General features: G+C 40.3%; 1 protein-coding gene and 1 long non-coding RNA gene across 3 annotated transcripts in view; one reads left to right on the top strand and one right to left on the bottom strand.

Annotated features, from left to right (window-relative positions):
- The window catches only part of LOC148045913 (uncharacterized), a 97,051-nt gene that overhangs the window by 49,583 nt on the left and 24,014 nt on the right, over nt 1-23,454 (bottom strand). The gene's annotated exons all lie outside the window — the stretch shown is intronic.
- Nucleotides 1-23,454, top strand: part of LANCL2 (LanC like glutathione S-transferase 2) — a 40,453-nt gene that overhangs the window by 4,267 nt on the left and 12,732 nt on the right. For both annotated transcript variants that reach the window (XM_014069596.2, XM_087713135.1), the window contains 5 exons: nt 966-1,083; nt 16,060-16,267; nt 17,158-17,305; nt 18,768-18,914; nt 22,508-22,690. In XM_014069596.2, coding sequence (XP_013925071.2) covers nt 966-1,083; nt 16,060-16,267; nt 17,158-17,305; nt 18,768-18,914; nt 22,508-22,690 — 804 coding nt within the window. The remainder of the gene's footprint in view (nt 1-965; nt 1,084-16,059; nt 16,268-17,157; nt 17,306-18,767; nt 18,915-22,507; nt 22,691-23,454) is intronic.

Genomic DNA, 23,454 nt, shown 5'->3' with positions numbered 1-23,454 from the left:
CAACTATGTTACTAACTTAACAACTACAATGATTCATTTAACAACTATGGCAAGAAAGTTCGTAAAATGGGGCAAACCTCACTTAACAAATGTCTCACTTAGTCACATAAATACCTGTAGTTGCTTCTTGTCTTCTTCTCATTTATGAACAAAAAGCAATCCATTATTAATGCTAAATTACAAAATTCTTGTTCTTTCAAAGAAAAAATTGAAAAACAAAGGAAATTTGAATGAAACCTTACTGAAAGCATGCAATCATATAGCAAGAAACAATAAATGAGTGCCATTTATTTTTATATTTGCTGCCAAAACAATACCTGTAAAGTAAAAAAAAAAAAAGGTGGTTGAAGCAGGGACAGAAAAGTTGTTGAAAGTTGAAAGTTTTGTTGAAAGTTTTACTTGGCCAGAGTAATTAAATCATTATGAAACATTAAGTCTCAAAGTTGCTGGATGTTGTATTCCTTTGAGTGCTAAACAAACATGATGCCTAAGCTCATGCATAATGTTAAAACTTAATGTGGTTTTGCTGATTTGGCTTTCAATTTTGTGTGAATTAGGAAGATGTAAAACAGTTCAGGATCAAAATGATGAAATACAAAATACCGTGTTCCAAATTCAGAACTGGGCTTGGGCCATGCTGGAATGTACTGTTTTTGAAGGGGGAGTGTTGTGATTTCTGTTTTGTAGTCAAAATGCTGCATTTCAAAATGGAATATTTCCAGTAAGTAACAATTCAGGTAAAATAATTAATTCCATCCAAAATGGAAAGTTTTGAGGGTTAAAATATTTCAGTCCCCAAACTTTTTATAACCTCTCCATTGTTTACATATTACATGTGTAATGTAATTTATTGCATAAATGTTATTATTTAAATGTGATTTATTGCTTAAGATTTGTATGTTTTATTCACGAAGCTTTAATTTGTTAACTGAATCAGACCTTTCTCTGCCTTATCTTCTCTGCAGATCACCTCATATTTTAATAAGAAAATTACAACTAAAATTAAAGACTTATTGCAGCAAATGGAAGAAGGCTTAAAAACAGCAGATCCTCATGACTGCTCTGCATATACTGGCTGGACAGGTGAGATACCGAAACTCTTTGATAGTCAATTTGGAAATGAAGTCATAAGAGGTTTACTATTTATCAAGCACGAGAGTCTACATTCAGGTTGCATTCTGTTGATATGCCAGTTCACCGACAAATGCATGCTCGACAAAACCGCACCGACAAAACCGCGGGGAGAAAAGCACGAGTTCAAAATTGCGAATGAGCACAGAAGCGCGCCGACAAAAGAGTGCCGACAAGCGCGCTCTAAACCTAACCCTAAAGGTAACCCTAAAGGTAACCCTAACCTAAACCTAAGCCTGAACCTTACCCTAAACCTAACCCTAAACCTAAACGTAACCCTTACCCTAACCCTTACCTTAACCATAATGGCGCTTCTGTTGGCGCTCTTTTGTCAGCGCGCTTCTGTGCTCATTCGTCGGTGTGCTGTCGACGTCACGGTTTTATCACCGTGGTTTTGTTGGCGCGCTGTTGTCAGGCACACATTTGTCGGGTCACGGATATGCCAATTGTTGATAATAATGTTTTGCCTTTCTTTCCATGAATATATCTGTAGCATATTTGATAGCATTGTAAAGAAGGTACAGAACACAGATAACATTGTTGGAAAGGACCTTGGAGGTCTAACCTTCTGCTCAAGCAGGAAATTATATCATTTCAAACAAATGGCTGTCCAATCTCTTCTTTAAAATCTCCATTGATGGAGTACCCAGAACTTCTGGAAGGCTCACAATGAAGAAATACTTGCCACAAAAGTAAAAAATAACAAAAAAAACCCTTCCTCCAACATGTTAAAAACAAGAAAAAAGTCAAGGAAACAATTGGTCCATTGCTGGGAGAAATTGGCAAGAAGGCGACAAGCAACAGTGAGAAAGCAGAACTATTTAACTCATTTTTTGCATCTGGCTTTACACAAAGGGATAAAACAGTCCAACCAATCAAAAACAGCACCACAAAAATCAGATTAGGAACACATTGAAATAGGGAAGAAAATGGTAAGTGAGCACCTGTCTACCCTAGATGAGTTCAAATCACGAGGACCGGAGGGATTCCACCCTAGGGTTCTGAAGGAACTTGCACACGAGAACTCAGAACCACTGAACTATATCTTTCAGAGATCCTGGAGCACTGGGGAACTGCCAGAGGACTGGAAAAGAGCTGATGTGGTTCCCATCTTCAAAAAAAGGAGGGGGAAACCGATCCAGGAAACTACAGACCTATCAGCCTGACCTCAATACCAGGAAAGGTTCTGGAAAAGTTAACCAAGCAACGAATTAGTGAACACCTAGAAGTAAACAAAGTAATAGCCAAAAGCCAACATGGGTTTGTCAAAAACAGATCATGCCAGACTAATCTTATTGCATTCTTTGACAAAGTGACAAAATTAGTGGACCAGAGGAATGCCATCGATATAGTTTACTTGAACTTCAGTAAGGCATTTGATAAGGTGGACCATAACCTAATATTGGATAAAGTAGAAGAATGTGGGCTAGACAGCATCATCACCAGATGGATTCATAACTGGCTTACCAACCGCACTCAGTGTATAGTCCTCAATGGAACTGCATCTGCATGGAGGGAAGTATCTGTTTTAGGCCCAGTACTCTTCAACATCTTCATCAAATTTGCAGATGACACCAAGCTGGCAGGAATAGCCAACACTCCAGAAGATAGGCTTAAGATACAGAAGGATCTTCACAAACCTGAACATTGGGCACTATCTAATTAAATGAAATTCAGTGGTGAAAAGAGTAAGGTTCTATATTTAGGCAAGAAAAACAAAATGCACAGGTACAGTATAGGTGGTACCTTCCTCAATAGTAGTAACTGTGAGAGAGATCTTGGAGTCCTAGTGGACAATCATTTAAATATGAGCCAGCAGTGTGCAGCAGCTGCCAAAAAAGCCAACACAGTTCTAGGCTGCATAAACAGAGGAATAGAATCAAGATCACGTGAAGTGTTAATACCACTTTATAATGCCTTGGTGAGGCCACACTTGGAATACTGCATTCAGTATTGTGGAGACTCTGGAAAGAGTGCAGAGAAGAGCAATAAAGATGATTAGGGGACTGGAGGCTAAAACATGAAGAACAGTTGCAAGAACTGAGTATGTCTAGTTTAACGGAAAGAAGGACTAGGGGGAGATATGATAGCAGTCTTCCAATATTTCAGGGGTTGCCACAAAGAAGAGGGAGTCAAACTATTCTCCAAAGCACCTGAGGGCAGACCAAGAAGTAATGGGTGGAAACTAATCAAGGAGAGAAGCAACTTGAAACTGAGGAGAAATTTCCTGACAGAACAATTAATCAGTGGAACAGCTTGCCTCCAGAAGTCTTTAAGAAGATCCTGGATAGCCATTTGTCTGAAATGGTGTAGGGTTTCCTGCCTAGGCAGTGGGTTGGACTAGAAGATTTCCAAGGTCCCCTCCAACTCTGCTATTGTATTATAGACAAATCCAATTCCTGCAATTATTCTTTGTATGTTTTTGCTTCTATCCCCTAACCTTTGTTACTGTTCTCTGAACTCTTCTTGGTATTGGTATATTGGTATTGGTATAAGTTTATTTATAGGCCGCCCTTTTCCCTGAGGGGACTCAGGGCGGCTTACAACTTATATAGGAGGGGGATACATACAATGACATATAGGACAATACATAATTAAAAGAATAGAGCAACATTCATCATTCGGGCGGGGATGGATTATAATCTTTAACCCCAGGCCTGACGGGATAGCCAGGTCTTGAGGGCTGTGCGGAAGGTCTGGAGGGTGGTGAGGGTACGAATCTCCACGGGGAGATCGTTCCAAAGGGTCGGAGCTGCTACTAAAAAGGCTCTCCTCCGCGTAGTTGCCAGTCGGCACTGACTGGCAGATGGAACTCGGAGGAGGCCCAATCTATGCGATCTGATGGGTCGCGAGGAGGTAATTGGCAGGAGGCGGTCTCTCAAGTACCCAGATCCACTACCATGAAGGGCTTTGTAGATGGTAAGTAGCACCTTGAAGCGCACCCGGAGATCAACAGGTAGCCAGCGCAGCTCGCGGAGGATAGGTGTCATGTGGGCAAACCGAGGTGCACCCACAATCACTCGTGCGGCCGCATTCTGGACTAGCTGAAGTCGCCGGATGCTCTTCAAGGGCAGCCCCATGTAGAGCACATTGCAGTATTCCAGCCTAGAGGTCACAAGGGCACGAGTGACTGTTGTGAGAGCCTCCCGGTTCAGGTAGGGTCGCAACTGGCGCACCAGGCGAACCTGGGCAAATGCCCCCCTGGTCACAGCCGACAGATGGTAGTCAAAGGTCAGCTGTGGATCCAGAAGGACTCCCAAGTTGCGAACCCTGTCTGAGGGGTGTAATATTTGACCCCCCAGCCTGAGTGATGGTACACTGGCCAAATTATTGGGAGGAAAACACAACAGCCACTCGGTCTTTTCCGGGTTGAGTACAAGCTTGTTGGCCCTCATCCAGTCCCTAACGGCTTCGAGACCCCGGTTCATCACGTCCACCGCTTCATTGAGTTGGCATGGGGCGGACAGATACAACTGCGTATCGTCCGCGTATTGGTGGTATCTTATCCCATGCCTCCGAATGATCTCGCCCAGCGGTTTCATGTAGATGTTGAATAGTAGGGGGGACAGGACCGACCCCTGCGGCACCCCATATGTTAGGGGCCTAGGGGTCGATCTCTGCCCCCTAACTAACACCGACTGCGACCTGTCCGAGAGGTAGGAGGACAACCACTGCAGAACAGTGCCTCCCACTCCCACCTCCCGCAGTCGTCGCAGAAGGATACCATGATCGATGGTATCGAAAGCCGCCGAGAGGTCAAGGAGAACCAAGATGGAGGCATGGCCTCCATCCCTGGCTCTCCAGAGATCATCGGTCAACGCGACCAAAGCGGTTTCTGTGCTGTAACCAGGCCTGAAGCCGGACTGGAATGGGTCTAGGTAACTTAGAATCCTCCATCTTCTCTTTAATTCAGAAGCATTTGATTCAGAAAATCAAATTCTTTTTTAAAAATGTCTGATCACATAGAGGGAAGAATTCTTCCTTCTTTTAATGCAGGGTTGAAATACATTTAGTCATTGAGGTACAATTTTCTCCTGGGTTGATGAGAATATTATAAGGACCACACTGAAAAATTTAAAAAATGGAGAATATTTAAATTAATATGTAATCTGTCCAGTTTTAGTACACACATAATGATGCCCATTTTCCAACAGCCTAATGGATTCCCTATCTTAAAACCAATTCAGAAGTACAGGAGCAAAATTCTTCCCCAAAATGAGTGTTGAGGTATAAGGATTTTTTCTCTTATGTTCTGCTGGGTTTGCGGCCAGAGCTGATTCTTTGGCAGTTGTGCCTCCTGGATTTGAAAGGTGGCATTTAGGATTGACCAAAGATGACTTTTGGATAGCTGTGGATCCACCTGGGAGGGGGAGCCTTGCAGCTCCCTGAAAAATCAATGGGTGTTGCTATCCTCAATCAGGAGCACATTATCATAAGCATGACTGGGATTTTTAAATTCACTTTTTAAACTTTTGTTTTTGTTTATATCTTCAAAGGTTAATTGGAAGGCTGAATTCTTATTTATTTCAACCCCTGAATTCTTTCTGGTTTTTTGTTTTTTTTTGCTTTCTTTCCTTGATTTTTGTTCTCCATATGGAAACATGGCATGTGACTTTAGATTTTATTAAAATGGGCCATTTATTGCTCATTTGGGGGGGCACCCCCCCAAGAGCGCTCTACAAGCTTCCTAAAGGCTATTCATGCCCTTTAAAAAAAAAACAACGGGCCCATTTTTGCGAAAAACAGATCGTTTTGGGGAGGTCTGCAGAATGCAATTTTTTTTTAAAATTTGCCTCTTCAAAATCTTGGTGTGTCTTATACTTCGAAAAATACTGTAACCAATCAGCAATTGATAAGTGATGGTATAAAGAAGCAAACATTAATATTTGTTCCAGGATCAATTAGGGTTAATATTTGGAATGACTGGGTACTCAAGCCATGGTAAATTTTCTGCGAGTTGATCAGAATAATCATTGGTTAACAGAAGGTTTTGAAATTTCAACTTTGGGTTTTTTTTAAATTACAGTTTACAATTTTTATTCATTTCTGTTATTCTTATATTTTACATAATATGTTTATTATTATTGTGTTAATTGTTAACCATTTTGTTATTAATATAGTTTATAAATGTCAGGCCAATAATTTTTAAGTAGATTTAGTATGTTAACAGTTTGAAATTATTTTGGCCTGTTATCGGGGGGGGGGGACTAACATTGCTGTATTATACTAATCAATATTCAACTAGGGAGGATGTTAGGTGTATATGTGTTAGTTTCTTTTAAGAGACTTTTTTATTAATGTCTTTTTGTTGTATTTTATTCTTTAAAAAAATATTTTTGTGTTTTGTATTTTAATCTTTTTTGAATAAAGTAAAATTTTCTATAACAAAAAAATATGTGAACAAAATGAAAACAAACAAAAATACAGATTTATTCTCTGAGATGCATAGATGGCAAGAAAGAGTTGTTGAAATTTTGGGGACTGAGAAGGGGGATTTGGGAGATGTGTTACCTAATCCCCTTTATATGTGTGTCTCTTAGAGCAGTGTTTTTCAACCTTTTTTGTGCAAAGGCACACTTTTTTCATGAAAAAAATCACGCGGCACACCACCATTAGAAAATGTTTAAAAAATTTAACTCTGTGCCTATATTGACTATATATAAGGTGTTTTTCCCACGGCACACCTTACACTATGTCACGGCACACTAGTGTGCCGCGGCACAGTGGTTGAAAAACACTGTCTTAGAGGCAATGCCTAATGAATTGCAGAACCTGAAAAAATTTCACATTTATTATATATGGATGATTTGAAACTCTATGGAAAGTCAGAAATAGAAATCCAATCACTAGCAAACACAGTCCGAGTATTCAGCACCGATATTTCAATGCAGTTTGACATGGAAAAATGTGCCACTGTATCCATAAAAAGGGGCAAAATCACTACATGTGAGGGAATTGAAATGTCCAATGGACAACTAATTAAATGCAATGAAAATGAAGCTTATAAATACTTAGGCATTCTGCAATTGGATAGTATCAAACATGGAGAAGTAAAAACTACTGTCAGGAGAGAGTACACCAACAGAGTTAGGAAAATTTTGAAATCTAAATTGAATGGTGGAAATACAATCAAGGCCATAAATACCTGGGCAATACCAGTTATAAGATACACCGCTAGTATAGTTAACTGGACACAAGCTGATTTGGACATTTTGGACCGAAAAACCAGGAAACTAATGACAATGCACTACACTTTAAATCCAGGTGGTGACACTTATAGACTATACCTGCCCTGAAAATCAGGTGGCAGAGGATTATTACAAGTGAAGCAAATAGTTGAAGAAGAAAAACATGCACTGGCTGATTATTTAAAAGAAAGTCAAGAACATCTATTAATCGAAGTAAAGAACAAAAATCTACTAAAGGTCCAACAGACGAAACTAGAATACAGAAAAGATGTGATAAAATCAAGAATGGAGAGTTGGCAGAACAAAGCACTGCATGGCCAATTTCTGGAAAAAATAAAAGATAAAGTGGACAGTGAACAAACTTGGTTATGATTAACAATAGGTACATTAAAGAAAGAAACAGAGTCACTAATCCTGGCTGCGCAAGAACAAGCTATCCGCACAAATGCCATTAAGGCCAAAATCGAAAAATCCTCTGATGATGCCAAATGCAGACTTTGCAAAAAAGTTGATGAAACTGTTGATCGCGTACTCAGCTGCTGTAAAAAAATCATGCAGACTTATTATAAATTGAGGCACAATTCAGTAGCACAAATGATCCATTGGAATTTGTGCAAAAATTATAATATTAAAACAACAACAAACTGGTGGGAACATAAGCCTGAAAAAGTCACCGAAAATCAGATGGTCAAAATCTTATGGGATTTTCGTATATAAATGGACAAAATACTGGCGCATAATACACCAGACATCACACTGGTTGAGAAAAATAAGGTTGCAATCATAGACATCGCAATACCAGGTGATAGCAGGATTGACAAGAAGGAACATGAAAAAATCGTGAAATACCAGGATTTAAAAATCGAAATTCAACTATTGGCACAAACCAGCAGTAGTAATTCCAGTGGTAATTGGCATACTGGGTGCTATTCTAAAAGCACTGGAATTACATTTAAAACAGTTAAAAATTGACAAAATCACCATCAGTCAAATGCAAAAAGCCACACTGCTTGGATCTGCACGCATATTACGAAAATATATTACGACGTCCTAGGCCCCTGGGTGGGACTCGTCTAGTAATCAATGCCAAATCCGGCGAAACAACTGGCCGCTGTGATACAATTGTATAATAATAATAATAATAATAATAATAATAATAATAATAATAATAATATAATATAATATAATATAATATAATGAACTAAGTTAGATATAATTAATGTTTTGATTATTAGGGGGGAAATGTTACGATATAGGATATAGTCAAATAAAGGAGGGATAAGTAACAACGTATATATAGAGATGGGTATAACATAAGGAAACTGGATGTAAACTTTAAACAGTGGTTTGGAAAGGAGGATTAGAAAACTTTGTTATTAAATATTATGTCTGTTTAGCTCGAATGGGACATAAGGATTTAGTGTGAGTGGATGATTTTAGAAATAGTAATTGAAAGGCCAGTATATGATTATGTATTAAATTTTGGTATATTTTATGATGAAGGACGCTCAAACAATTATAGTCAAATGAAAATGGAGATACGATGATGGTGACATGTATAAATATTTGAGTACTTAAGTTATTATGTTTGTTGACTGTGGAAGAGATGCACAAAAGTCTTTTTGTAACCAACTAATACACTTTCTCTAGCATGTAAAGAAGGATGTTGTATTTGTTTTAAATTATTTTTTTTAAAAAAAGAATATAAGGTAGTAAAATAAATAAGAATTGATGCTGGGAATGTAATGTAATTTGTGGGCACAGCATATGCATTGTTTGCAGGACAAAGTTTATATAGAGATACGAGATAGCATACATAGTTTTTCATACCTCTATCTTTTGGTACCTAGTTTTTCATTTGAAGTCTATTAAAGTTTACACAAATGATCCAAAATGTAACATTTTTGTCATGTTTTTAACTCCACCATATAGCTGAAAAGACACAGAATAACTTTAAAACCTAAAAAGATTCTTAACAAAGAAAAAGGGGGGAAAGGATAGATAAGAACAGAGTTGGACAGTAATTCTTGATTTGGATAAATTGTGATAATGATCATCTGGGATATAAACAATGGAGGAGCAGTCCCTAAAACTGGTTACTCAGATCGCTATTGGAGAGCTATTTCTCCCTACTCTCTGTGCTCTAGCCTTGTCCAGAGATTGCTTCCAGGGATTAGCTCAGGGAGTGATCTGAAAAGCTGGCTTTTTGGTAGAGAACATTTGCTTCTTTGGTTTTGTCCCAAACAAAAGTTAAATTTGAAAGCAGATTAGCCCACTCTCTATTATTAAAAGGGATCAGTATTTTTCAGTTTGTTCCTTCTTAATGGCTCTGGAGGATGCAAAACAGGCAGATGGCTCTGGAGGAGGAGAATTGTAGCATTTATGATTTATTTGCTTAAAAAAATGGAAACAGCTGAATGCTCCTGAAATGTTGCTTTTTAAAAAATATTGCTGCCTCTCTCTTGCTTTTTTTTTTTTTTTTTTTTAGAAATGTAATAGTACAAAATTCTGGTGCAGGTAGTTCACTGCTAATTCATTCTTGAGTCATTATTAAGGTGACCAGACGTCCCGATTTCAGCGGGACGGTCACGCTTTATAACAATTTGTCCCATGTCGCGGGCCATTTTTAAAAAGTCCCGATTTTCTGGCTTCATGTTGAAAGCCCAGTGGATTTGCTTAAGAAATCCTAACCGGGGCATGACAAAAGACACCCTGTCTAATCCCTCTCTCTGTCTCAGTACTTTCACTGAAGATATTAAAAGGTTAAAGCAACAAAACGGACCCCCCCGCGCCCCTTTTACCTCATTTTATAAGAACAAATGACCAAGTACCATAGAGCTTCAGGAAATGCTTGGCTAGAGGGGCCACGAGTGTTACTTCCTGGATTTTCCGGAGTGGAGGGGCACGGAGGTTGGAGATCGGCTCATGTGGAAGAAAAAATGATGGCAAAATATTTTCCTGACTAATTTCACCATTTTAATTTGATCAGTTCTTTGTATTAACATCTACATCATTCTGGATTGACTTGTGCCTGCTGGTAAGTGAGCTGGGTTTTTTTCTTTTATTTTTTTAATGTATTTTAAAATAATATTTTATTTATTGTGCATAGGATTTTTTAAAATAGCTTTATTCTGTGTGGATTCTTTTTTTAAATTGTCTTAGACTATTTAAAAAAAGATTCTATCCAAAATACAAAATACCAGCTGCAGTTATTCACTTAAGAACTTTGGCAAGAAAGGTGGTATAGTGACCAAAGTTACAATGGCATTGAAAAAAGTGACTGATGACCATTTTTCACACTTAGCGATCATTTTCATATTTAGCGACCGTTGCAGCATCCTCATGGTCACGTGATCAAAATGTTGATGTTTGGCAAGAGTTACAATTTATATTTGTAAATTGTAGTTATGTTGAAATAAAAAAAAATTACTATTTTTGCGTTATATGAAAATTTTTGTTGCTCCATATAAAATTTTTAATCAAGCCCCCCTCGCCCCCAGTCAAAGGTGTCCCTCTTTACCAATCTGAAAATCTGGCCACCTTAGTCATTATGAAAGAATTGAACCTTTGACATACAGTAAGAAATAAGAGGAATTGTATCAGTCTCCTAGGAGAAGGCTTAGTTTTGAATATGAACATTTAAATGCAACACTCTGTTAAAATATTTTTGGAGCTTTATGTAAGTTAAATGTAAATCTATTCATGTTACTTTTATTTTTGGAATTCTTTTCCTTCCCATTGTGTTTATCCTCTCCTTGGAGAAGCTTAGAGTGATTTATATATGTTGTTATCCATTGTGCAGCCATAGGTCTTGTGAGACAAGCTAAGACAATTGATAGTTAGGGTTAGCATTAGTGTTAGCGTTAGTATTTTTTTCATTTTAATTGTATTTCAATAAAGAATATGATTTACCAATATGCATTATTTGGAATGGAATGGAATGGAATTTTATTATTTGTATGCTGCCCTTCTCCAGGAGGACTCAGGGCGGCGAACAATTCAAGGGGGGGAAAGGGGAACATAAAAAACAAAATACAAATAATAAAAGTAAACAACAGTCGCACAACCATACATGTCGAGAAGGGAGGGAACTCATCACCCCCAGGCTTGCCGGCAAAGCCAGGTTTTGACGGCTTTTCGGAAGGCCTGGAGAGAGGTGAGGGTCCGAATCCCTGCTGGGAGTTCATTCCAGAGGGCCGGAGCTGCCACAGAGAAGGCCCTCCCCCGGGTAATAGCCAGGTGGCATTGGCTGGTAGATGGCACCCGGAGGAGGCCAACCCTGTGAGATCTAATGGGTCTGTGGGAGGTAATTGGCAGCAGGCGGTCTCTCAAGTACCCAGATCCAATACCATGAAGGGCTTTATATGTTACGACTAGCACCTTGAAGCGTATCCGGAGACTGATCGGTAACCAGTGCAGCTCGCGGAGGATAGGTGTAACGTGGGTGTACCAAGGTGCACCCACAATCGCTCGCGCGGCTGCGTTCTGGACGAGTTGAAGTCTCCGAATACTCTTCAAGGGCTGCCCCATGTAGAGCGCATTGCAGTAGTCCAGTCATGAGGGCGTGAGTGACTGTTGCGAGCGCCTCCCGGTCCAGGTAGGGACGCAACTGGTGCACCAGGTGAACCTGGGCAAATGCCCCCCTGGTCACAGCCGACAAATGGTGTTCTAAAGTCAGCTGTGGATCCAGGAGGACCCCCAAGTTGCGAGCCCTGTCTGAGGGACGTAGATTTTCACCCCCCAGCCTGAGTGATGGAATATTGACCAAGTTTTGGGGAGGGAAACACAACAGCCACTCGGTCTTGTCTGGATTGAGTACAAGCTTGTTAACCCCCATCCAGACCCTAACAGCCTCCAGGCACTGGCCCATCATGTCAACCGCTTCACTGAGTTGGCACGGGGTGGACAGATACAACTGTGTATCGTCCGCATATTGATGGTGTTTTATCCCGTGCCGTCGAATGATCTCATCCAGTGGCTTCATGTAGATATTAAATAGCAGGGGGGACAGGACCGAACCCTGAGGAACCCCGTATTTCAGGGGCGTAGGGGTCGACCTCTCCTCCCCAACTAACACCGACTGCGACCTGTCCGAGAGGTAGGAGGAGAACCACCGAAAAACGGTGCCTCCCACCCCCACCTCTCGCAACCGTCGCAGAAGGATACCATGGTCGATGGTATTGAAGGCCGCTGAGAGGTCAAGGAGCACTAGGATGGAGGAATGACCTCCATCCCTGGCTCTCCAGAGATCATCGGTCAGTGCGACCAAAGCGGTTTCCGTGCTGTAGCCAAGCCTGAAACCCGACTGAAAGGAGTCTAGATAATCGGCTTCATCCAAGGACCGCCGGAGTTGCGAGGCCACCACTTTCTCAACAACCTTCCCAATGAAGGGGAGGTTGGAGACTGGACGGTAGTTGTTCAAACTGGCTGGGTCCAGTGATGGCTTCTTCAGGAGGGGTCTCACCACCGCTACCTTCAATGCCGGTGGGAAGAAACCCTCCCGAAGAGAGGCATTCACCATCGCCTGGATCCAGCCCCGTGTCACCTCCCTGCTGTTCGCGACCAGCCAGGAGGGGCATGGGTCAAGTACACATGTGGAAGCACTCACCGCTCCCATGGCTTTGTCCACTTCATCAGGAGCAACAGGTTGAAAATCAGTCCAGAGGTGTCGTTCAAGACCTTCCCCCGGTACCTCGGCTGGCTCTGCACAATTGGACTCCAGGTCCATCCGAAGCCGAGCAACTTTGTCCGCGAGGAACTGGACATATTCCTCTGCTCTACCTTGTAAGGGGTTCCCCGCAACCCTCGTATTTAAGAGGGAGTGGGTCACCCTAAACAAGGCGTCAGGGCAGGACTCAGCGGACGCAATCAGAGCGTCAATGTGGTTGTTCTTGGCTGTCCGTAATGCCGATAGATATGCTCCGATGCAGGCTTTTAAGAGTGCTCGGTCTGACTCGGATTTACTGGCCCTCCAGCAGCGCTCTAGGTGTCTTTTTTGGCGCTTCATCTCCCGGAGGTCCTCGGTAAACCAAGGAGCCCTCCTGGATCCACTGCCGTGGATCGGCTGTAAAGGCGCAATTCGGTGGAGAGCCTCAGACGCTACCGAGTTCCAAGTAGTGACTAAGGTCTCCACCGAACTGTCTCCGAAAGTCAAGCCTCAATAGGAAGTGGTCCGACCATGACAGGGGCAAGATCTCACTACCCCTCACACCAAGATCACAACTCCACTGCTCCGAGAGAAATACGAGGTCGAGTGTGTGGCCCGCTGAGTGAGTCGGACCCTAGATTACTTGGGTCAAGCCCATGGCTGTCATGGAAGCCATGAACTCCTGTGCTCCATCAGAGTGTTCACCGAGCGTAGGCAAATTGAAGTCCCCCAGTACCATAAGTCTGGGGAACTCAACCGCCAGCTCGGCTATTGACTCGAGCAAGGGGAGGGCTGTTGCCACGCTGTTGGGAGGCAGGTACGTTAACAACAAGCCCACTTGACCCGCAAGGTCCATCTTCACCAGCAAGAACTCACATCCGACAAGCTCCGGAGCAGGGATCCTACGAGGAGCTAAGGACTGTTGGATAACAATGGCCACTCCCCCGCCCCTTCTTTGAGGTCGCGGTTGATGAAGCACCTGAAAACCCTCTGGGCATATTTCTGTGAGGGGGACGCCTCCCTCCGGGCCCAGCCAGGTTTTAGTAATACATGCCAGGTCTGCCCCCTCGTCTGTAATTAGGTCCTGGACGAGGGGAGTAGTAGTAGTAGTAGTAGTATTTGCCTACATACTTCTCTTCAGTGATACAAAATATAGTGGTATCTCAATACTCACTGTTAATTGGTTCTTGGAAGCTCAATGAGTCTTAAAAATGATGAGTGCCAAATAAATCACATTATCTTTTGTGTTGGCTGGGAAGGACTTCCTATCTGTTCCTTTTCCTATGTCAGCGGCCTTCCCAGCATAGCCAACTTCCTGTCCATGCTCCACAGCAATCCCTCTTTTTCTATCTCAGAGTACCAGTACTGGGACAACATTTGGCATTTTCATGCCAAAACAACTAGACACAAATATAGTTTTCCCCCATGCCATCACTGCCAAACATCTAATTCTCACAGCACTGTCTAAAGATATTTCCCATGTATTGCTGTATTGCTATTATCCTTCTTATCTTACATCTACCATCTATTGCTATCTTATGATTTATCACTTGTTCGTATCTCATGATTTATGACTATCTTTATGATATATGACTTACCGCTTTGTTGTTTATATATACACTGAGAGCTTATACACCGGACATATTCTTTGTGTATCCAATCACACTTGGCCAATAAAGAACCGGTTCTGTTCTGTTCCATTCCATTCCATTATATTATATTTTGGGGTCAAAATGCATTGAGTACCAAATTCAGTGTTTTGAAGCAGTCAATACAATGATTATTATACATAACTCCATCTATTTGGTAGTAGCATTTTTGGCCTATATATTAAAATCTATCTAAAATATACCTGATTCATTTTGTGATGTTGGGACTATAACTCCTAAATCCTGATACTTCTGAATTACACCAATTGAAAAATGTTGATCTAGAGCAGGGGCCAGCAGGCTGCATGCATCACATGCTGGCCATGCCCACCCCATTTTAGTGAAGAGGGGAAAAGTTGTGATATGTCACGTGACCACAACGTGACGACACGAGTTTCACATTCTTGATCTAGTTTTATAGTCCTGGTATTCCCCTCAAGTATTTATGATGTACAATCCTTATTTTCTGAACAATCAAACAACTACTTTGCCAGTTCAAGATTGGCTATTTCAGGAGCTTCTTTGGAGATGTTTTAGTCTGTAATACTCTGATGCTGGAGAACAGTCTAAAGATAAATTAAAACAAGTCCAAGATCTTGGTGATTACAGCAATAGCACTTAGATTATATATTGCTTCACAATGCTTTCCAGCCGTGTCTAAGTGGTTTACAGAGTCAACATAATGCCCCCAACAATCTGGGTTCTCATTTTACTAACCTCGGAAAGGTGGAAGGATGAGTTAACCTTGAGTTGCTGAGAATCAAACTGCCAAACTGCTGGCAGTCAGCAATCAGCAGAATTTGGCTGCAATACTACATTCTAACCACTACACCACCAAGGCTCTTATATGTGGTCAACTATCTTCTGGATGAAACTGAACTTTCCCATAAGAAACCTATTTTCATCTGGGAACCCTACAAGGGAGATTTTGATTAGTTTTGTCTAATAATCAATTGCATCCCTTTCTGGGGAAGATTGATATGATGTGAGTGACACATCCTGGGTAACATCAAGTATGGCTTTCTACAATTGCATCTCTACATAGGGTCGAACTTGAAAATAATGTAGAATTTGGAATTGGCCCAGAATGTGGTAATATGAGTGATAAAAGTCCACAATTTATCAGTATTGAAACAGTTATATAGATATTTTGCAAGACTGATTCAGGTAATTCTCTTAATTTTTTTAGCAAAATTCAACTTACAGTTTTCTCTTACAAGAAGAGCACTAGAGAGTTATCAAGAGAAGAGAAAAAAGGATAGAAAACTGTAAGGAATTGTTTTTATGCCATGTGATACTTTAGTGGTAGGCCTTGTTCTTAACGTGTTAAACTACTGGATGTAGATGTGTACTTGAATGATGCCTGCAGTATATCAGATATGTGATCAAAGGTGTAGAGAAAAGCACCAACTAAGTCTTCCATTTTTCTGTGTGGCAATTTCAGGCATAGCCCTCTTGTATCTTCAGCTATATCGTGTGACAAAGGAGCCAATTCACCTACAGAGATCCCTGGATTATGTGAAGAGAATCCTACGTAATCTGAATGGAAGAAGAGTTACATTTCTTTGTGGTGATGCTGGACCTTTGGCAGTGGGAGCAGTTGTGTACCACAAGATGAAAAATGATAGTGAATCCAAGGAATGTGTGACCAAGTGAGTGAGTGAAATTGACTAGGACAAAAAGACTAGATCAATGGTATTCCTTGGTAAAAGACTGCCTTTTGGATTGTTTCGGTCAGATGATTACTGGCAAACAGTCCCAGTAATCTCCCAGTAATCCCCTTGTCAATGATGATAGAACATTTTTGTCCTCATGTTGTCCTTTTTTCAATGCTAAATAATGACCTATTTTAATTTTGTGTGTCACTCTTAATTTTTTTATTATAATTTTTAAAAATATTCTGGAAAGTAATATTCTAATCTTGAGGCTTTTGGAAAGTCTTCCTGTCATTCAGCTACTTTGAAATTGACAACAGTCATGATTGAAGAGTCATAAAGACCAAATGTTTGATGTTTGCATTCTTTATGTTATTTCTTGCCTCTACATTGGATAGTTGATTGGCTCATAGGGATTCCACTCTTCTATTGATGTTTATATTTAGAATTTTAATCAGTTGCCTGCTAATCCATGCCTGGTGGAAGATTAATCTCTGCCATACTTTTACAAATAATATCTCTCTGTCACATGGAACTTCTCCATGTCCCAATAATAAGGGGAGTTTTGTGTAACATAAACAAAGAGTGATAAAGATGAGATTATAAACATGCTTCATCAAAAATAAATGAGATTGGAATCTGTAGAATTGCCTTCCAAAATATCTGGCTGTCAGGGGCATTTATGACGGAGCTTTTAACAACTCCAGAAGCTCCTCCCACTTTCACATGTATTGCATTATCTTTGACATTTTAGGAGGACATATATCCTACATAATCTGAATAGAAATCAAATGAAGATTTGCAAGAACCCACCCCATAATCACATCTGAGATTTAATGTAAGAATGAGAGTTCCATTGCATGTTTTCTCAATTCTGGTTTGCACAGACTTTTGCAGCTACAGAGAATAGTCCTTGCTTCAGATTCTGACCTTCCAGATGAGTTGCTTTATGGAAGATCTGGTTACCTGTATGCTTTGCTTTATCTGAATACTGAAATTGATCCTGAGACAGTGCCACAATCAGTAATCAAAGAGGTAAGGGAAATACAATAAAACCTTCATTGTGTAGACTATTCAACTGTCTTTGTATGTAGGATTTGTCATCTTTGTATGTGGGATTTCATTTTCCAAAGAATAAAAAACCACTTTTCCTAAAACCTGATGTCATTTGCATAATCACACAATTGACATTTGTATTAATTTACATCATTTGCCTAATTGCATAATTCAATTTTAATATTGTAGACACTCAAATGTAAAGAATACCAATTTCCCTCAAATGGACTCTTAAATTGAATTGTATACTTTTTGTATACTTTTTCTTTCTTTCACTGATATTCCAGAGTTCAACTTGAATTATCTGCTTTGGAAAGGAGGCTATTTCTAGATGTTCATAGTGCTTAGTTCTTGCAATTGCTATCTTCTTTTTTGTATATCCCACCTCAGCCGTTTCATTGTGCTGAACTATGCCATACTCATCCAAATCTTTCTTTGCCTTTTCCCAAATGTTTTATTTTAAAACCCCAGCCCAGAAGCAATCAGGAGGGGAGTTGTTTTTCATTTTTTAGGTTTACCTAAGACACTAAATCTCTCATAGCCATCCACTTTGGATTGATATTTTTTTTACTTTAAAGTATCTATTTTGCCTCTAAATGTTTGGAATTTCCAAACGTCTAAAGCAATGCCCACATGATATTGCTGTACATGCCTGTGTACTCCCAAAGAAGGCAGAAGAAAGAGACAGATATAGTCCCTGGGGTCATGACTTTCCTCTTGCTCTGTTCTATTTTATAACCCACTTTACCTTCTTTCTTCTTCTTTGGTACAATGGGTGTCTGGTTTTCTGTTGCAGTGTATTTTGGGCGTGCACAGTATCAAAGGACATAATGTGGTTCATGAAAACATCCACATTGCCTTTTGAAACCTGGAAATACTCCCTATTAAGTAATGGTGAAGTTAAAACAATAACTTGATATCAACATTCAAGAGCAGGAAAGAAGAATGCTTAGTTTTCAGAAAATTATAGAATATAAACCAAAAGGTCCCGGGGTAGGGGGTGTCTTAACCAAAGATGAATAAGTCTTGTTTTCCAGCATCTAGCCTTGTTGAAAACTTATAAAAACTAGTAATAACAAGATAAATCATTCAGGGGTTCTGAAATAGTCTAGAAATGAAGGAAATTAGTGATAGCAAGAGTGCTGTCCGAATAGGTAATGTATCATTATTCCAACAAACGTAGATATTTTAGTATCCCCTCTAGCTTGCTAATAAAAGTGATTTTGTGGGTGATAAAATATTGCATTATATAGAAAAAATGACATGATAGCTTAGGAAATCTTAGGTGCTATCTCAGAGTAGAATTGATTCCTTTATATCCAAGGAGCCTCTTAGAAAAGACAAGCACTGCAGGAATATATTTGCATTGCTTAGGGGAAATAATAATTAAATTAAAAGATGTACTATTAGATTGGTATTTTTCCTCCTCTGTCTGCATAAGGTTGTGGAATCCATCATTGAATCAGGGAAAAACTTTTCCAGAGAAGAACGAAAGACTGAGCGGTGCCCATTGCTGTACCAGTGGCACCGGAAACAGTATGTGGGTGCAGCCCATGGTGTGGCTGGGATTTACTACATGCTTATGCAGGTGATGTTCCATGTTTGAATAGAAGAGAATACCTGTAGCTCAGAACAGTTGAGTGCTTGGGGTTCTTTGAGCATGGTTGTTTGCTCGCAGTTTAGATATTTCATTACCCAACTACGTAACATCATCAATGCTTTTCTTCTTGGTTGTTCCTTGATTAGCATATTGTTTTTCTGTGTGATTTTTTTTGTCTGGTGTTAATCCAAAATTGGAGGACCGTCCAGACCATCTTAAGTAAACCAAAAGTCCTAACAGTAGAAGAAAAGAAAAAACCCACAAGAATTATCTATAAAATAAATAAAATATAGAATAAGGACTGTAACAAGCACTATGTATGGCAGCCAAGCAGAAGACTAGCAGAGCACATTCATGAACACCAAGTAGCAGTTAGAAGACAAGAAAAGTACTTAATCTCACAACACATAGACAGACTCAAATCACAATTTCAACTGGGTCACTGTGAGTATCAAAGACCAAACTAAATCCAAGAATAGTAGAGAATTCCTGAAGCATGGCAATTAGACAAATCAGCTATCAATGAATGTAGAGATAAGCTACATTTACACATCATTCAAAAGAGCCAATAAAATGCTAAGAAGAAAACAGAAAAATACAATACCCTTTGCAGCAATCTACACCAAATAATGGCCGATTAATGCCAGACCAATAATCAAGCAGAGAACAATAGCCTATCACAAAATTACCAACACTGGCAGAATAAGCTACTGAGGGAGTAAATGTTATACTCACTAGCACAAATGATGCTACCTAGTTGAATGAAAGTTCTTAAGCAAACCAACCTCAGCACCAAGGATTTCAGGATGTTCCAACTGTTCCATGTATTTGTTTTTTGTTCATCTAATTCTATAAAGGTCACTTTTTGTCTGCAGCTGTCTGCTTTTCAGACTATACTAAAAGGAATTCTTTAATTCCACCTTGAAATATTGTTCCACTGCAGGAACCTGCAGTCAGGTGAGGCAGGGGAGGCACAGCCTCACCACTGTCATCATGAAAAGAAAAAAATGTAAAAGGAAAAAGGCGAGAGCTGAGGTTAGGCTGAGCTAGTTGCTGCTTCACTGTGAATGTGGCTGCTTAACTGTTTAAAAAAGCCTCTAAAAAGGGCCCTCTATCATGAGGCAGGAAAACTGCATGCCTCATGTAGTCTGACCTTTTAGGCATTTTATGATCGCTGGAGCAGAGTTAAGCAAGGGTTAAAAGCCTAAAAAGTCCAGAGGTAGGTGAGGCACACAGTTCTCCTGCCTCATAGTAGAGAGCGCTCGTTTGGGTGGGGCTTCTTCAGAGGACACGAGGAAAGAGCACAGTTGAAGTCCTCTGAAACAGCTGGAAAAAGTATGTGGGTCGGAGGGAGGAGAAGGAATTCAAACTTCATCCTCCTGATGCTGTGCGGGGCTTTGGGCAAAGGCTGAAGGGAAGGACCTTGGCTTGCTTTTGCTCTCCCTCCCCAAGTGTAGTTTGATTGCAGGCAGAGCCACGTTGCCTTTTCAAACCTGTAATCAGTGAAGCTGGGCTGGATCCTTCCGGGGCTGGGGGAAAGTGTGTGTGCTCCAGCATGGCTCTTTGCCTGGTTTCCTGCCTCCTCCTGTGGTCTCCTTGCTGGTGCTCTCTCTCTCCAAGTGTAGTGACTTCCTCCTCAGGCCCCAATCCATTTTTACACACACACACACACACACACACACACACACACACACACACACACACACACACACACACACCTGGATAAAACTATATAAGCCCAGCTTCACTGATTACAAGTTTGAAAAGGCAATGTGGCTCTGCCTGCAATCAAACTACACTTGAGGACGGAGAGCACAAGTGAACACTGAGGAGACCATAGGAGGAGGCAGGAAGCCAGGCAAAGAACCATGCTGGAGCACACACACTTTCCCCCAGACCCTTTCTTTCGGAAGGTTCAGATCGGCTCCCCTCCACCTTCTCTGCCTCTTCTCTCACCCCAGCCTGCAAGCAGGAGGTGAGTGTGTGGGTGTTATTGCGTTTCAGGCATTTCCCACCCAGACAGCAGGCTGCATTTTCAATGGTGGAGGTGTTTGGGGAAGGCAGCAGGGGAATGGGGGAGGGGGGATGGCAGAGGAGCTGCTTTTAAGCCATTGGAAAATATATCCAATCCAACTTCTGTTTTTGTGTTTGTTTGAGAAAGAATGAGTGAGAGAGGGAAGGAGGTAGGAGAGATAGTCCAATCCAACTTCTCTTTCTGTGTGTCTGTGTGTCTGTTTGAGAGGGGGGGGAGAGAAGGAGGGAGGAAGGAGGGGGAGGGAGAAGAAAAAGAAAGAAGGAAACTTCTTTCACAAAGGAGAAAAAACAAATGCTATCGCTTTAAATCAGAACTGAGCATGCCTGGCTGTGGAATTCTGGGAGTTGAAGTACACAAGTCTAAAAAAATTTGAAACCTACCACTATGTCAGTGCCTCACCAGCCATAAACCTCACCGCACGTCACTGCTCTACTGGGAGAGTAGAGAGCTTTTATTGGGGAATCCTTGTTTGGGAAGGGAAGCTATTCAATAGTGACTGGCAGTTTCTCAACATTGTGGAAAAAGCCATTTATTCCTGTTCAGAACCATTATAAACAGTGAGCAAGATAATTACTTAATTTTGGAGGACAGCTCAGGCTTGGCCCTGAGTTCTAGAATGAACACTGCCTCTCCAATACTCTGATCCTGCACTCAAGACACTTTTGCTATTTCTATTAATCTATTTCTTGATGAGGCCAAGAGTTTAAAGTAGCTCTAAAACAATACAAAGAGAAGCCCTGGCTGAAATGAAATATTTGCCATCAATTGCCTCCATAGAGCAAAGTCGTTCTTGAACTGCTGCTTTTGCATTTTGCCATTGGCCAAGTATTGATATAAGCTGGGCTGTTAAGAAAAGGGAAAAGGTGTCCACATTGGCTCCAGACAGTGGGGTGGAAACAAAGGATGAACACATTGTGGTTGGATCCCAAATGTACATCTGTGAAGGTAATCCACATTATGAGATATAAAAGCTTAAGATATTATAGAAAGAGGAGGAAGCGATGACTTCGTCGTATAAGTAGTAGCATATATGCAAACCCAGAATCCTAATTTGTGGCTTCCAAATGAAGTCCCGTTCATGCACATCTTGATTATGTATTGTGGCCCTTGAATACAGATTTCAAAGATTTATAGAGCTATTTCACAGCAAATATATATTGTTGCATATGGAATTTGTGCATAGTAACCTTGCTATCCTAGTTTAATGTGCAAGCCAAAATCATTTGTCTTCAAGTATTTTACTATTGCAAAATATGGAAACACCAAATATGTAGGAAAGCTAATATCCCTCTTGGTATATATGAACAAGTTATTATTCTACTTTTCACAGAAAGCTAAGTGAATTGTATTGTTAATATTGTTAAAATTCTTGTAATACACAAAGCAATACATAGTGAGCAAAGGGAAATTTAGATAAATTAGGGCATTTGTTTTCCAAATCTTCATCATGGATATAGGTTCATCAAATTGTGTGATCAAAAGATTTCATTTTTATGACAATGTATTCTTTACTGGGTGAAAAAAAAAATCTTACTTACTTTTGCAGCCAGCAGCTAATGTTGAACGGGAGACATTGATGGAACTTTTGAAACCAAGCATTGACTATGTGCGGCATAAAAAATTCCGATCTGGGAATTATCCCTCATCCTTAAGCAATGAAACTGACAGGTTGGTGCATTGGTGTCATGGGGCACCTGGAGCCATCCATATGCTCATGCAAGCTTATAAGGTGCGTCCTTATTTGAGCCACACAATGATAGTAAAAAATATGTGCTTTGAAATGAAAAGTAATTTTTCAGACTTTTAATATTAGCCTATGTAGCACATACTATCCATTCTTCCAACACTTTGCAGTGTTTATTTTATATTTTATAAAATGTAATGCAGTTTTTATTCCTCTGTGGGTTAATCAGGTTAATCTTAAAACTGAATTAAGTTACAATGCTTGTTTCCCCATAGTTGAGACAAACTCTGTTTTAAATGAAGTTTAAGCAAAGCTGCATTCTGGCTGTTTCTTTTATTAGTTCTGTAGCTTGTAACATAAAAATGTATATTGAATATTATAAATTGAAGCTATATCTTGTTTTGAGAAGCTTTCAGTTTAGATTTAGACAGTGGGGTGAGACAGAAGACAACAGATAAATTACATTAGACCTTTGAAGTCTTTAGCTAAAAATTCGCCTCATCAAAGAAGTTAGTTTTTAGAAGTTTTGTCAGCCTCAATACTTTCATGTGCTCAGGTAGCTATGGGAGTAATGGTACTGAATAGGGCTTTTGCAAGCAGTTTGAAACACCTGGATGACAGTTCATGTAGATGAGCAATTCTGCAGAGATATGTAAATGTAGATACTCTTTTCACAAAGAATACTCTTTCCTACATAAAAGAATATTCCCCTGCCCAGTTCCATGCCAAAGCATATTTCATCCCTCCACAGAGAGAGTGCAAATAGTCTCTGGAGATTTATTTGCACAAGTAGCTTGATTTACAGCTAG

Source organism: Thamnophis sirtalis, unplaced genomic scaffold, assembly GCF_051295495.1.
Source record: "Thamnophis sirtalis isolate CommonGarterSnake01/CBP01778 unplaced genomic scaffold, rThaSir2_p1.2 scaffold_4, whole genome shotgun sequence".
NCBI lineage: Eukaryota > Metazoa > Chordata > Lepidosauria > Squamata > Natricidae > Thamnophis > Thamnophis sirtalis.
The sequence above is the reverse complement of the archived record's forward strand: the minus strand, read 5'-3'. Positions and strand labels throughout refer to the sequence as shown.